This window comes from Hemitrygon akajei, chromosome 7 (genome assembly GCF_048418815.1).
Source record: "Hemitrygon akajei chromosome 7, sHemAka1.3, whole genome shotgun sequence".
Taxonomy (NCBI): Eukaryota; Metazoa; Chordata; class Chondrichthyes; order Myliobatiformes; family Dasyatidae; genus Hemitrygon; species Hemitrygon akajei.
The window spans coordinates 96,777,415-96,790,721 of NC_133130.1; the positions used below are offsets into that span (position 1 = coordinate 96,777,415).

At 43.6% G+C, this 13,307-nt stretch overlaps 1 protein-coding gene across 2 annotated transcripts; it reads left to right on the forward strand.

The window, feature by feature from the left end:
* Positions 1-5,124: 5,124 nt before the first annotated feature.
* gemin6 (gem (nuclear organelle) associated protein 6) lies at positions 5,125-12,128 on the forward strand. 2 transcript variants are annotated; one of them, XM_073051515.1, is made up of 3 exons: positions 5,125-5,204; positions 7,666-7,819; positions 11,457-12,128. In XM_073051515.1, exons 2-3 carry the CDS (start codon positions 7,692-7,694, stop codon positions 11,839-11,841), a joined length of 513 nt encoding a protein of 170 aa, XP_072907616.1. In that variant the 5' UTR covers positions 5,125-5,204; positions 7,666-7,691; the 3' UTR covers positions 11,842-12,128. The 2 variants fall into 2 exon arrangements, with proteins under 2 accessions (XP_072907616.1, XP_072907617.1); XM_073051516.1 differs by having other exon boundaries at positions 5,200-5,252.
* Positions 12,129-13,307: the final 1,179 nt, after the last annotated feature.

Consider the following 13,307-nt stretch of genomic DNA (forward strand, 5'->3'; position numbering starts at 1 on the left):
CCTGCTGAGTTCCTCCACCATTTTGTGTGCACTACTTCGATTCCGGCGTCTGCTGACTTTCTCATGTTAGCAACTTTATTTGTAGCTTTAAATAGATTTGAATAATCTTTTTCCCAATTATTTGTCACTGCTTTGAATTTGCAGTTCCTTCTTTCTTTCACTAAATCCAAATTCTTTATAGCTTTTATGTAATGGCCGGAAAGGGAGAGGGGGGCGCTGGGGGCCAAGTTTGGGAACCACTGATGTAGATAATATCCATGGTTTGAATCCTCATTCAATTGTACTTCATTCAGGACCATCGCAGAATTTGAACGCAGGGTATTTTCACATTACAGTGTTGGTTTCAGTGAAGCAGAGCCCCTCTGCAGCCGGGTTTAATCTCCCACTCTCCATCAGTCATGGGCAGAAAGAGACCAGCTCACCAAGCGGTTACTCATATTTTGTGCTTAAAAAAAATTGGCTTCTGGTTCAGCTGCAACTAAATACAAGGAAATCTTGTGTTTGTTATTAACATCTGTGGCAATGAATTCCACAGATTCACCACCCTCCTCTGCCTAATGAAATTCCTCCTCATTTCTGCTCTCAAGGGACGTGTTTGTATTCTGAGGCTATGCCCACTGTTCCTTGACTCTCCCACTATTGGAAACATCCTCTCCACGTCCACTCTATCCAAACCTTTCAATATTTGATGTATTTCAATGCGATTCCCTCTCGTTCTTCTAAACTCCAGAGTCATTAGTCACTCCTCATACATGAACCCTTTCATTCCCAGGATCATTCATGTAAACTTCCTCTGGACCCTCTCCAATGCCAGCACATAAGGAGCACAAAACTGCTCACAGTACTCCAAGTGCAGTCTGACCAAAGCCTCCGCATTACATTCTTGCTTCCATATTCTAGTCCTCTTGTAATGAATGCTAACATTGCATTTGCCTTTATTAATACTGATCCGTCTTACAAGTTAGCCCTTATGGAATCCTGCACTAGGACTCCTAAGTCCTTTTGCATCTCTGATTTCTGAATTTTCTCCCCGATTAGAAAGCAGATTATGTCTTTATCCCTTCTACAAAAATGCATATGCGTGTGCCTACTTTGTATTCCACTTGGCAATTCTTTGCCGATTCTGCCAGCCTATCAGATTCAGATTCAGATTCAGTTTATTTGTCATTTAGAAACCACAAACGCAATGCAGTTAAAAAATGAGACAATGTTCCCCCAGAATAATATCACAAAAGCATATGACAAAACAGACTACACCAGAAAATCCATGTAATGTTTGGCAATCCCCAGTCCAGAGTCCGGAGAGACTGCTGCGTATTAATATCGCGCTACCGTCTAGCGCGTTCCCCGGAAAGGAGCTCCAAATCCACCAGACAAACAAGACCAAAAACTAAAACTACAAGACCTGCACAAAACCACATAATTACAACATATAGTTACAACAGTGCAAACAATAGCATAATTAATTAAAAAAAACAGACTATGGGCACAGTAAAAATAGTCCAAGATGTTAAAGGACTGTAAGTTCAAAAGAAATCACCACACAGTTTCCACAAGTCCCCAGGGTCCCGACAGACTCGCCATCCCACGCCGGCGGCAGAAGGGAATACCCCCGCTATGAACTTCCACGGTGCCGCCTGACTCAGCCTCGCAGACACAGCACACAGTGAAAGCGACCTGAGTCCGTCGAACCTCCGAGCCGACGACCATCCCCTCTGGCACAGATTCTCCGAGCACCATCCTCTGCCAAGCGTATCCAAATCTTTCTGCAGACTCTCTACTTCCTCAACAATACCTGTCCCACCAACCGTCAGGTTTTCCTCCCACATGCCAAGGATGTGCAGATTGGTAGATTTGTTGGCCAGTGTACATTACAGATGAGGGCAGAATCTGAGGAGAGCTGATGAGAATATGGGGAGAATGAAAATTGGGATTAGTGTAGGTTTAGTGCTTGATGGTTAACATGGTCTCCAAAGGGGACTATGTAAACTCCCCACAGGAGCGCCCGAGGTCAGCACAGAGCCCACGTTGCTGGAATTGTAAAGCAGCACTTCCATTCACCATGTCACTGTGTAAACAAGAACTCTGAGAGTCTGGAAATCTAAAATAATAGGGCCAATTGAATTTTTACAAATTATTTAGTTAAGGAAATCTAGTTTAGTAGAAGGAAAACTCCTTATCTCAAGCTGCTGACCTATTCATCTTCAAAGGTCAAAGGGAATATTGAGGTCATTTCAGCTGGATGGGGGCCGAGAAGACCTGCATTTGGCACAACAAAAAGTTAGTGAATTGAATGAGAACCGGAAGCAACAAATCTGTTATCTCCCGTTCCTCCTCAAGGCAGCAACACTCGAGCAATACAGTTATCTGTGTGCAGGACTTTTGAAATTATACGAGCACAAGAAAATTCAGCAAGACAATTAACAATTCAAGCATTAACATTGAAGAAAACCTTTTTCAAGAAGGTGAGAATAAATTGTTATCAAGACAGCTCGTATATTGTGCACTCTTAAGACTTGTAGAATGCCGAGGTCACTTTTTTACAACACGCAGTGAGATGATAGGAGGAGTGGTTGACTGTTGACTGGGAGGACCATTTTGTTTGTGCATCACTGCAAAGTAAGAATCATTACACTCACGCGTTTGTTCAGTGTCAAGAGTTTTTCTTCACTAATGAAGTCTTGGCTGCTGTCAAGAGGAGGAAGAGGAGCAGAGGCACAGCCACAGTAACCTTGGACCTTGTGCCTCTCCTCGTGTTAGCCGTCATCCATGGAGTCAAACAGCACCGAACACCTTGGCCTGCCACGTCTATGCTCACCACCAATTCCTACCCTATATCCACTCCGTCAAGCCTTGGAATTCCAATCAACCACTATTCAGAGCAAACTAATGCATAACTATCATCCATCAGTGTTTATTTTTGATTAGCATTTCAAAACCTCTTGTTAATTCAGATGAAAAGTTCCACAATCTACCTACCACCTACTCCATCACAGCTCCCATCGACAAACACCCATACTCCAAATAATTATGGAATGGAGATATCTTTTTCAAGTTGGATTTTGTATACTACAGGGAATTACTTCAGATTCCCATGTATCAACTGAAACCTTTTACATTAAAGACCAATATACCACTTACTTTCTTAATTGCCAACTGCGTTCTATAAATGACTTGGATGAGGAAGTGGAGGGATGGGTTAGTAAATTTGCTGATGACACAAAGGTTGGGGGTGTTGTGGATAGCGTGGAGGGCTGTCAGAGGTTACAGCGGGACATCGACAGATGGAGTAAGACCCAGATAAGTGTAAGGTGATTCATTTGGTAGGTCAAATATAATAGAATATAGTATTAATGGTAAGACTCTTGGCAGTGTGGAGGATCAGAGGGATCTTGGGGTCAGAGTCCATAGGACGCTCAAAGCTGCTGCGCAGGTTGACTCTGTGGTTAAGAAAGCATACGGTATATTAGCCTTCATCAACCATGGGATTGAGTTTTGGAGCTGAGAGGTAATGTTACAGGTATATAGGACCCTGGTCAGATCCCACTTGGAGAACTGTGCTCATTTCTGGTCACCTCACTCCAGGAAGGATGTGGAAACCATAGAAAGGGTGCAGAGGAGATTTACAAGCATGTTTACTGGATTGGGGAGCATGCCTTATGAGAATAGGTTGAGTGAATTTGGTCTTTTCTCCGGACGGAGCGACGGAGGATGAGACCTGACAGAGTTGTACAAGATGATGAGAGGCATTGATCGTGTGGATAGTCAGAGGCTTTTTCCCAGGGCTGAAATAGCAAACACGAGAGGGCATAGTTTTAAGGTGTTAGAGGGCTATGGGTAAACCTAGGTAATTTCTGAATTAAGTACAGGTTCGGCACAGCACTGTGTTGTGGGCCGAAGGGCCTGTATTGTGCTGTTGGTTTTCTATGTTTCTACGTTTTAGTTTCATAGATTTCAGTGACTGGAGAATAAGAATAGAAACTCACTTGAGCATCAACACTTCCCAATCTCCCCATAAATAAGAGGCATTTAATACACAAGAGATGCTGAAAAAAAGAGTAACACCCTGACAAAATGCTAGAGAAACTCAACAGGTCAGGCAGCGTCCACGGAGAGGAATAAATAGTTGACGTTTTGGCCAGAGACCTTTCTTCACAACTCAGGAAGATAATCCCAACGCGAAGAACCCAAAACTGCTCCTCCTTTCCACTGCTGACCCCTCAATAAGGCATTTGTTTTCCTGACCTCCTCTTCCTGAAGTCCACAATCAATTCTTTGATAATGGAATAGGATTGTTCTGTGAGCTAGCATATAGCTCATGGGCTGAATGGCTTCTTTCAATCCGTGTGGAAGTCTGGGCTGAAAATGAAGCAGATACTTGTAATGAGTGTAACTGCCCATACAGTTACAATGCAGTAGAATGGAAACACAAGAGACTGGAACCAGGAACAACACACAAAGCGCTGGAGGAACTCAGCGGGGCAGGCAGCATCTAGAGAGGGAAATGGACAATGGGGTCGAGATATAGGGTGTCGATTCAAAATGTCGACTGACATTTTCCTCCACGGATGTTGCCTGACTCGCTCAGTTCCTGCAGCTCTTTATGTGTAACAACCCAGTAGAAACCGACTGCAAAGCTACTATTCTTATTTACCCCTTCGGCAAACTAGGAGGAAAGTATAGAAAAGGAAACCGTTAATCGTGTTTGGTCAACCCCTGTGTTCGGCATATGTGAGCTTCTATGTTCAGTGTATCTTTCAAGCCTGAAATCCAACTCCAGGCCGAGTTTACTGATATGGGAGCCGAGTCACTGAATCCCCGCATTGACCCAATCTAGAGTCAGGCTTCACATTTCATCAGACATAGGAGCAGAACCAGGCCATTCGGCCCATCGAGGCCATTCCAGCGGGGGTGGGCGAGTTGAGTAGATGTTGGAGCCTGGAGGAAAGGGTCGATCAGTTTCGGACATCAGACCGACCGGGACGTATTCCTCCTTTTCACGGTCACGGGGCAGCTCCTGAGGGCGGGAGAACCAACCCCGGGGCGCCCCTCGGATTTCGGGACCTCCCAGTTAACGCGACCCGAGGTCCGGCCACACGCTTCCGTGTACGTCACCACGTCAGGCAACATCATCGCGTTGAACGTCATTGCGGAGCGCCGGTGGTGGTGGTGAGGTGACGACGATAGCGGAGCGCCAGAGCGGGGTGAGTGGAGATGCTGCGGGCGAAGCAGGTCCGGGGAACTGGGAGGAGGTGGGTCACGGCCCGACGGTTGAATGGCTGTGGGTGCTGGACGAGGTGTAACTGCCGTGCAAACAGCTGCCCGAGGTGTTCGGGGGTTCATACCTCCCACCCTGGGCACTCCGCGCCCACAATCCTGCACAGAGCGGCTCCTATGGAACTGTGTCTGCATTAAATGCCGCAGAGCTCATCACTTGATCCTAGACGAAAAGCAGTTCCACTTGCATGTATTTTTTTATTATAGATCTGAGACCCTGCGATACAACTCGTCCGCGTTGACCAAGTTGCCGACCTTGCCTGCTTTTGTCCCATATCCAATCACTCATAGCCATGCACCTGTCCAAATGTTTTAAATGTTGTTCTTGTCTCTGCCCCAAACACTTCTTCTGGCAAACTGTTCCATATATTCACAATCGTTTGTGGAAAAAGTTGCTTCCCTTTTAAATCTCTCTCTTCTACCCCCCCCCCCCCCACTTTAAAGCTCTGCCTATTTTTGGACGCTCCTAGACCGGGGAAAATTCATTCCTCTTCTGGGGTTGGAATAATATTAATGATAGGGAAGCTATTTAAAAAATCTCCATGGGACAGGGTTAGTCTGCACCCAGAAAGGTTCTGGTTAAAGAGTCAAATCGGGAAAATATGCTGATTCCCTTGATTAGAAAGGTTTTCTCAGGAGCTGCAGAGGCTGAGGGGAGATCTGATAGAGGCTTATGAGGGGCATAGAGAGACTGGACAGACAATATATTTTTCCTGGGGGAGGCCATGGATCCCAAGATTCCTCTGTTCCTCCACGCTGTCATTAACCATGTATTCTCCCTTCAAATTTGACCTTCCAATGTAATTCTCTACACTTTTCTGGGCAGAACTCCACTTGCCACTTCTCAGCCCAGCTCTGCATCCTGTCAATGTCTACAGTAACCTTCTACATTATCTATAACTTCACCAAACTTGGTGTCATCTGCAAAATTGCTAACCCATCTTTCCACTTCCTCATACAAGTTATTTATAAACATCACAAAGAGCAGGAATCCCAGAACGGAGCCCTGTTGAACACCACTGGTCACTGATCTCCAGGCAGAATGCATTCCATCTACTACCACCCTCTGTATTCTGTGGGCAAGTCCATTCTGAATCCACAGAGTCAAATTTCCCTGGATCCCACGTCTGACTGAGCCTATCATGGGAACCTTACGAAAAGCCTTACTAAAATCCATACACACAACATCCAATTCTCTATGCTCATCAGTGTGTTTTTTCACATCCTCAAGAAATTCAGTCAGGTTTGTGAGGCATGAGCTACCTCTCATAAAGTCATGCTGACTATCTCTAACCAGGCTAGGCTTCTCCAAATGCTGGTCATTCCTGTCTCTAAGAATTTTCTCCGCCACTGCTGTAAGACTCACTGGTCTATAATTCCCGGGATCATCACTATTTCTTTGTGAACATTCACCACCCTCCAATCTGGTATTACTCCTGTGGCCAGTGAGGACACAAAGATCTTCGCCAAAGCCATAGCAATCTCTTCTCACACTTCCTGGGGTATATCCTGTTCAAAAGTTACAGCAAATCCTTTCTTAAAATTGACATGTTCTAGCCTATCATGCTGTCCCTCTCATTGGTGAATACTGAAGCAAAGCATCATTAAGGACCTCCCCTACCTCCTCTGACTCCAGGGACATGTTCCCTTTTTTGTCCCTGATGAGTCCTACTCTCACTCTAGTCATCGTCCTGTTGTTCACGTATGTGCAGAGCACTTTGGGTGTTTCCTTAATCCTATTACCAAGGCCACTTCATGCTCTCCTAAATCTGTGCTTCAGCTCCTTCCTATCTTGTAACTGCCGTCTGATCCGTGCTTCCTAAACCATCAGCTTTTTTCTTCCTCTCGACAAGATGTTCCACATTTCTTGGCAACCATAGATCCATCACCCTATCACCTTTACTCTGCCTCAGTGGGACAAAGCTCTCTCATTAACAAGGTGTTCTTGCCTACAGAACTGCTGCTCACTCGATGTTCTTTGTTTTTGCACCATTGTACATGTAAATCCCAGGAGATCAGCAGTTTCTGAGATACTCAAACCACCCCATCTGGCACAAACAATCATTCCACGGTCAAAGTCACTTAGATCACATTTCCTTCCCCATTCTGATGTTTGGTCTGAACAACAACTGAACCTCTTGACCATGTCTGCATGCTTTAGCACATTGAGTTGCTGCCACATGATTGGCTGATTAGATATTTGCATTAACGAGCAGGTGTACCTAATAATGTGGCCACTGAGTGTAACTCTGGGTTATTTTGTGTCTGGCCTTACAATATTGTGTTAAATATATCCCAAGCTGGTTTCTAATACTGCAGCACAAAAATACCTCATGTTTTGCTTTGAAGAATAAAATGTTTGATTTGTATCTGTTTGCATCTTTATAGATTTGAGGTATTATTGTCTGGTAAATATGAATGAATGGAAGACAAAGAAACCCTTAGAATGGGAGAAATATCTAAATAAAGAAGTGAAAGTTACTGCGGATGAAAAGAACACTTACCAGGGCTGGGTCTTCACGGTTGATCCAGTATCAGGAAGGTAATTGAAAATAAAGATAAAGATTAGCTTTATTTGTTACACGTACATCAAAACATTCAGTGAAGTCCATCATTTGTGTCAAGTCAAATCAGCGAAGATTGTGCTGGACAGTCCACAAGTTTCATAATGTTTCTAGCACCGCGTTTTGAGTTTATTTGTCACGTACATTGAAACATAGTGTGAGATGTATTGCTCGTCCACGACTTACTAGCCCTAATTGAAATGTGTGAGGAAACCCACAGGGAGAGCTGTACGAACTTCCTACAGACAGAGCGGGCGATGAACCCCCTGAATGTAAATATGAAAGAACAGAGTGCCACATGGGTGGCAAAACGTTTGAACTTTGAAAATGTAAAGACAGTAATGGTACCAACTGTAAAGAATTGAAAGTCTTTGAATGGTTATTGTATATAATTTTTTTTTGGAATGAAGTATATTTTGTTTAATAAAAAAAACACACATCGCACAGGAGCAGGCCCTCTGCCCACAATTTGTGCCCAACCAGCTAAAAACTACATGAAACCCCCCCCCCAACTAATCCCTCCATCTTTCTCACATTCATCTGCCTATCTGAACTTATCTTAAAAGCCTCAAATGTATTTACCTCTACCACCATACCAGGCAGCACATTCCAGACATCCACCACTCTGAGTAAAAACCTTACCCCTCACATCCTCTCACCTTCAATGCATGTCCTCTGGTATTAGATGTTTCAACCCTGGGAAAAGGATTCTCCCTGTCCACTCTGTCTATGTCTCTCATAATCTCTGTCAGATCTCCCCTCAGACTCCACCACTCTCTGAGTAAAAACCTTACCCCTCACATCCTCAATACATGCCCTCTGGTATTAGACATTTCAACCCTGGCAAAGAGATGCTGTCCACGCCTCTCATAATCTCTGTCAGATCTCCCCTCAGACTCCACCACTCCAGAGAAAACAACCCGAGTCTGTTGAGCCTCTCGTGAGAGCACATGCTCTCTAAACCAGGCAGCATCCTGGTAAACCTCTTCTACACCCTGTTTAAAGCTTCAACATCCTCTCTACAGTGGGGCGATCAGACTGCATGCAATGCTCCTGATGTGACCTAACCAGAGTTTTATGAAGTTGCAACATAACCTTGACTTTTGAACTCAATGCCTCAACTAATAAAAGCAAGCATTCCGTAAGCCTTCTTAACCACCCTATCGACCTGTGTAGCCACTTTCCAGGAGCTTTGAACTTGGACCCCAAGATTTCTCTGCTTAGCATTTGCCCTACTGAAATGCAACACCTCACATTTACCTGGGATAAACTCCATCTGCCATTTCTCAGCTCATATCTGCATCTGATCTATATCATGCTGCATTCTTTGCCAGTCTTCTACACGATCCACAACTCCACCAATCTGCAAACTTACTAACCCACCCATCTACATTTTTACCCAAAGCGTGACACTAACTGCTATGCTACTGCACTGTCCCTTTCCCCATCGAACTTTGTGACTGTTGCTCCATATTTGTTTCTTCCTTGTGCATTTGACTAGCTTCCCCTTACATGAATTTGTTTTATATATATATTTTCTCTCCTGAATTTCTTCTGAACTACCTTACATTTATATACGCCTACCTTATTGTCCCTTGGCTTACTAGCACTTGTCCTGACTGGGATGTAGCAAAAGTTTGAGACCTGGCAGATGGACTGTTAGGAAACAGCTTCTACCCCCAGGCCACGAGACTACTGAACTCTCTGCCACTGCCCAGGTCTCATCACTCAGAAAGCGCCAGTAACATTATACTGTTCACTTTCCTAACTTGTGTCCTGACTGCACCTTAAATTCCAATATTCTGGAATATATTTTGTTAATTTATTTGGGGGGGGGGGTGCGTGTGTGCGCGTGTGTGTGTGTGTTAGTTATTCATTCATTCTGTGTCGTGCACCTTGATCCAGAGGAATATTGTCTTATTTGGCCACGTACATGTGTACAGTTGAATGACAAACTTGAGATGGAATACAAACGTAAAAAAAAGTGATTTTTCACATTGCATATTAATCGAAAAGTAAAGTAATTGTTAACTGATAATTGGGTAGTGTCAAGGGAACCCAAGTCAAATCAAATCAAGTTTAATTATCATTCAAACCATACACAGATACAGCTGAATGAGACAGTGTTCCTCTGGGGCCAAGGAGCAAAATATTCAAAATAGCAAACAAACATTCAAAAATAGCTAGTAACTTAATTCAAAATATTGAGTAAAGAAGCATATTCACTCGCAAAAATAAACCGATGTGGTCCAAGACCCTGAGCAACAATGCCCAGCAATCGGTGGTACAGTCTCCAGCAGTGGTTGTACACTTGTCTGTTAAGGCCAGTGTGCAGGTATTGAAAGCAGTCCAGTGTTACATTAGCTTTTTAAGTTTTGATTATAGGTCTTTACAAGTTTTATTGCTATTTCACAGAACATGATGCAAGGAGAGCAACAGTTTTTGCCCCTTGCCCAAGAAAGGACATATTTACCTTACGTTCACCTGACTGGTTCCAGATATGACTGGACTGGTTTGCCCTTTGAAGATAGATTGGATAGAGTAGTACTGTATTCTTTGATGTTTAGAAGGCTTACAGGAGATCTCATCAAAACTAGCTAGGGACTGTGGAATCTAGAACCACAGGGCATAGTTTGGGAACAAGGGGCAGTTACAACATGGAGAAATTCTCCATTCAGAGGACGGTGAACCTTTGGAATTTTTTTACCCTGGAGTTTCAATAATTCTGTTCATTCAACCAGGCATCAAGAGAGATGGGAATAGTGATGGAAAAAAGAGAAGAGGGTGAAGACCAGCTGTGGTAGTGTTGTAATTTTAAAGGAATGGATAGCCAACTCCTTGCTCCTAAGTGAATCAGAATCGGGTTTAATAGCACTGATGTTGTGAAATTTGTTGTTTTGTGGCAGCAGTACTGTGAAGACATAAAAGTCAAGGAAAAAAAAATAATGCAAAAAGAATAAAAAGTGGTTTCATTGTCCATTCAGAAATCTGGTGACGGAGGGGAAGAAGCTATTCCTAAAAGGTTGAGTGTGTGTCTGCAGTCTCCTGCACCTCCTCCCCGGTGATAGCAATGAGAAGAGGGCATCTTCTGCATGGTGGGCGTCCTTAATGAGGGATGCTCTCTTCTTGCGGCATTGCCCATTGAAGATGTCCTTGATGATGGAACTGGCTGAGTTTACAACGCTCTGCATTTTTTCCGATCCTGTGCATTGGCACTACCATGCTAGCTGGTGATGCCACCAGTCAGAGTGATTTGTAGAAAGCTGCTAGAGTCTTTGGTGACGTTCCAGATCTCCACCAACTCCTAATGAAATATAGCCGCTGGCGTGCTTCCTTTGTGATTGCATCAATATGTTGAGCACAGAATAGACCCCTAGATATTCTGCCAGGAAGGTAGTGCTTCTGCATGGGGCAGTTTCTAGGTTATTGCAGTGAAAAGTGTGTGTGTGTGTGTGTGTGTGTGTGTCTACAGTTAGCTTAGCAGTGTATGGTGCAGCCATTAGGCGACCATCTGACAGCACTCACTGTTCTATTCAGATAAAGCATCTTTAATAGTAGTCTATCTTTTGCTGTCAGGTGTCCTTGGTGATTAACTGGATCTTTAATTTCTTCTAGTGTTGTTCTGGTGAACTTCGTAGATGCTGAGAAGGTGTCTGTTGCGACCGTCATGGGCCATGCGATCCAGGCGGTGGAACTGATTAGTGAGGGAGAAAGTAACACCACTGAGAGGCTCTCGGCCTTATTCATGCCCGTAGGAAGCAGGGCCTACAGCAACGAGGAGCTCGAACAGCGGAAACTCCGCCTGAAGTCCTGGCTGGAGAAAAACCGGATTCCTGTTACAGAGCAAGGGGACCAAAATAAGACGCTGTGTGTGGCCGGGGTGTTGACTGTTTCTCCGCCATATAATGCGGAAGACTGCAATAGCTCTAATGAAATCATCTTATCTAGAGTTCAAAGCCTCATCAACTGTAACCCTGAAGCTGGTGACAAAAATGAATAAAGTACCGGTTTCTTTGGTAAATTTAGTATCTGCAACTCCATTGTAAAACATTTACCATTCTTCTGCAGATACTCCCCAGACCAGAATTATGACGCAGTTCTTATTGCTGCTGTGCAGAGTAAAACTAAAGTTCAAAATGAGCTTGTCATCCAAACCGATGTACCATTTTTAACTGTCCAGAAGAAAATCTCATGTTGAGTTTTTGTATGTTTTCATCTCACAAGGTACTGTTGTAAATATACAACTTCCATTCTGAAGTTCATTAGTAAAAGATATAACAAAGACAACAGTTTCTTTGTCACTGTTATAGACTTGAAACCATACGCAGTTTAATTCTGCCTGATTCAGAAGTTATATGTACATTATGAAAATGGAATTTTGGGGATTTGTATCAGGAGACGGGGTGAAAATAAGTATTTGTCAGTACATTCTTATAATAGAATGGGAAGTGCTGTTTAATACCTCAAATTTAAGGAATACTGTGAGCATGCAGGCAAATCTTAAATCTAAAATGGAAAATGATCTTGTAAATCCAGCAGAGAAAATGGAAAAATGTTCATTTTACCACATAGTGGAGGGGCAGAGAGAGAGAGAGAGTCACCAAAATGCCCAAAGGACAGGGCATGAGAGTTGAGAAAAAATACAAAATGCAAGAGCATAGAAAAGGAGGTATAAAATACTAAATATTATTCAATGATACCTTACAACGGTATGACACAGGAACAGGTCCTTAAGCCAACAATGTTGTGCTGAATTACTTAGACTAGTAATCTCAATATGTAGATAACCCTCCATTCTTTGAACATTCAAGCGCCTGTCTAGGAACGTCTAAAATGCTTTTATCATGTTTGCCTCCACTACCAACCCTGGCGTTGCATTCCAGGTGCCCATACTTTTAAAAGAAAAACTTACTACACACATCTCCTTTGAACTTACTCCCTTCTCACCTTGAATGCATGCTCTCTAGCATTACACGTTTTGACCCTGGGAGATGATACTGCCTGTCTGTCTATGTCTCTTATGAACTTCTCTCAGGTCTTCTCTACCTACACCGCTCCAGAGAAAACAAGCCAGGCTGGTTCAGCCTCTAAGAATGCTCTCCAGTAACCTCTGTACCATTGACATGAGATTCACCAGTCTACAGTTTCCAGGATTATCCCCAATTCCCTTGTTGAACAATGGAACATTAGTTACTCAAGCAGTTCTCTGAGACCTTGCCTGTGATTAGAAAACACAAAGATATTGGTCAAAGCACCTGCAATCTCATAACCTGGGGATTTATTCACCTTAGCGTTCTCAAGAGACCCAATACTGCCTCTCTATCTATATTGAAATTCCTTAGATTATGAATATGCTCCACACTGTTCCCAGTATCCTCCAGGTCCTTCTCCTCAGTAAATACTTACTTAGTCCTAAGTACTTACTTAGGACTTTGCTCAAGTCTTCTGCCTCCAGCCAGATGTTCT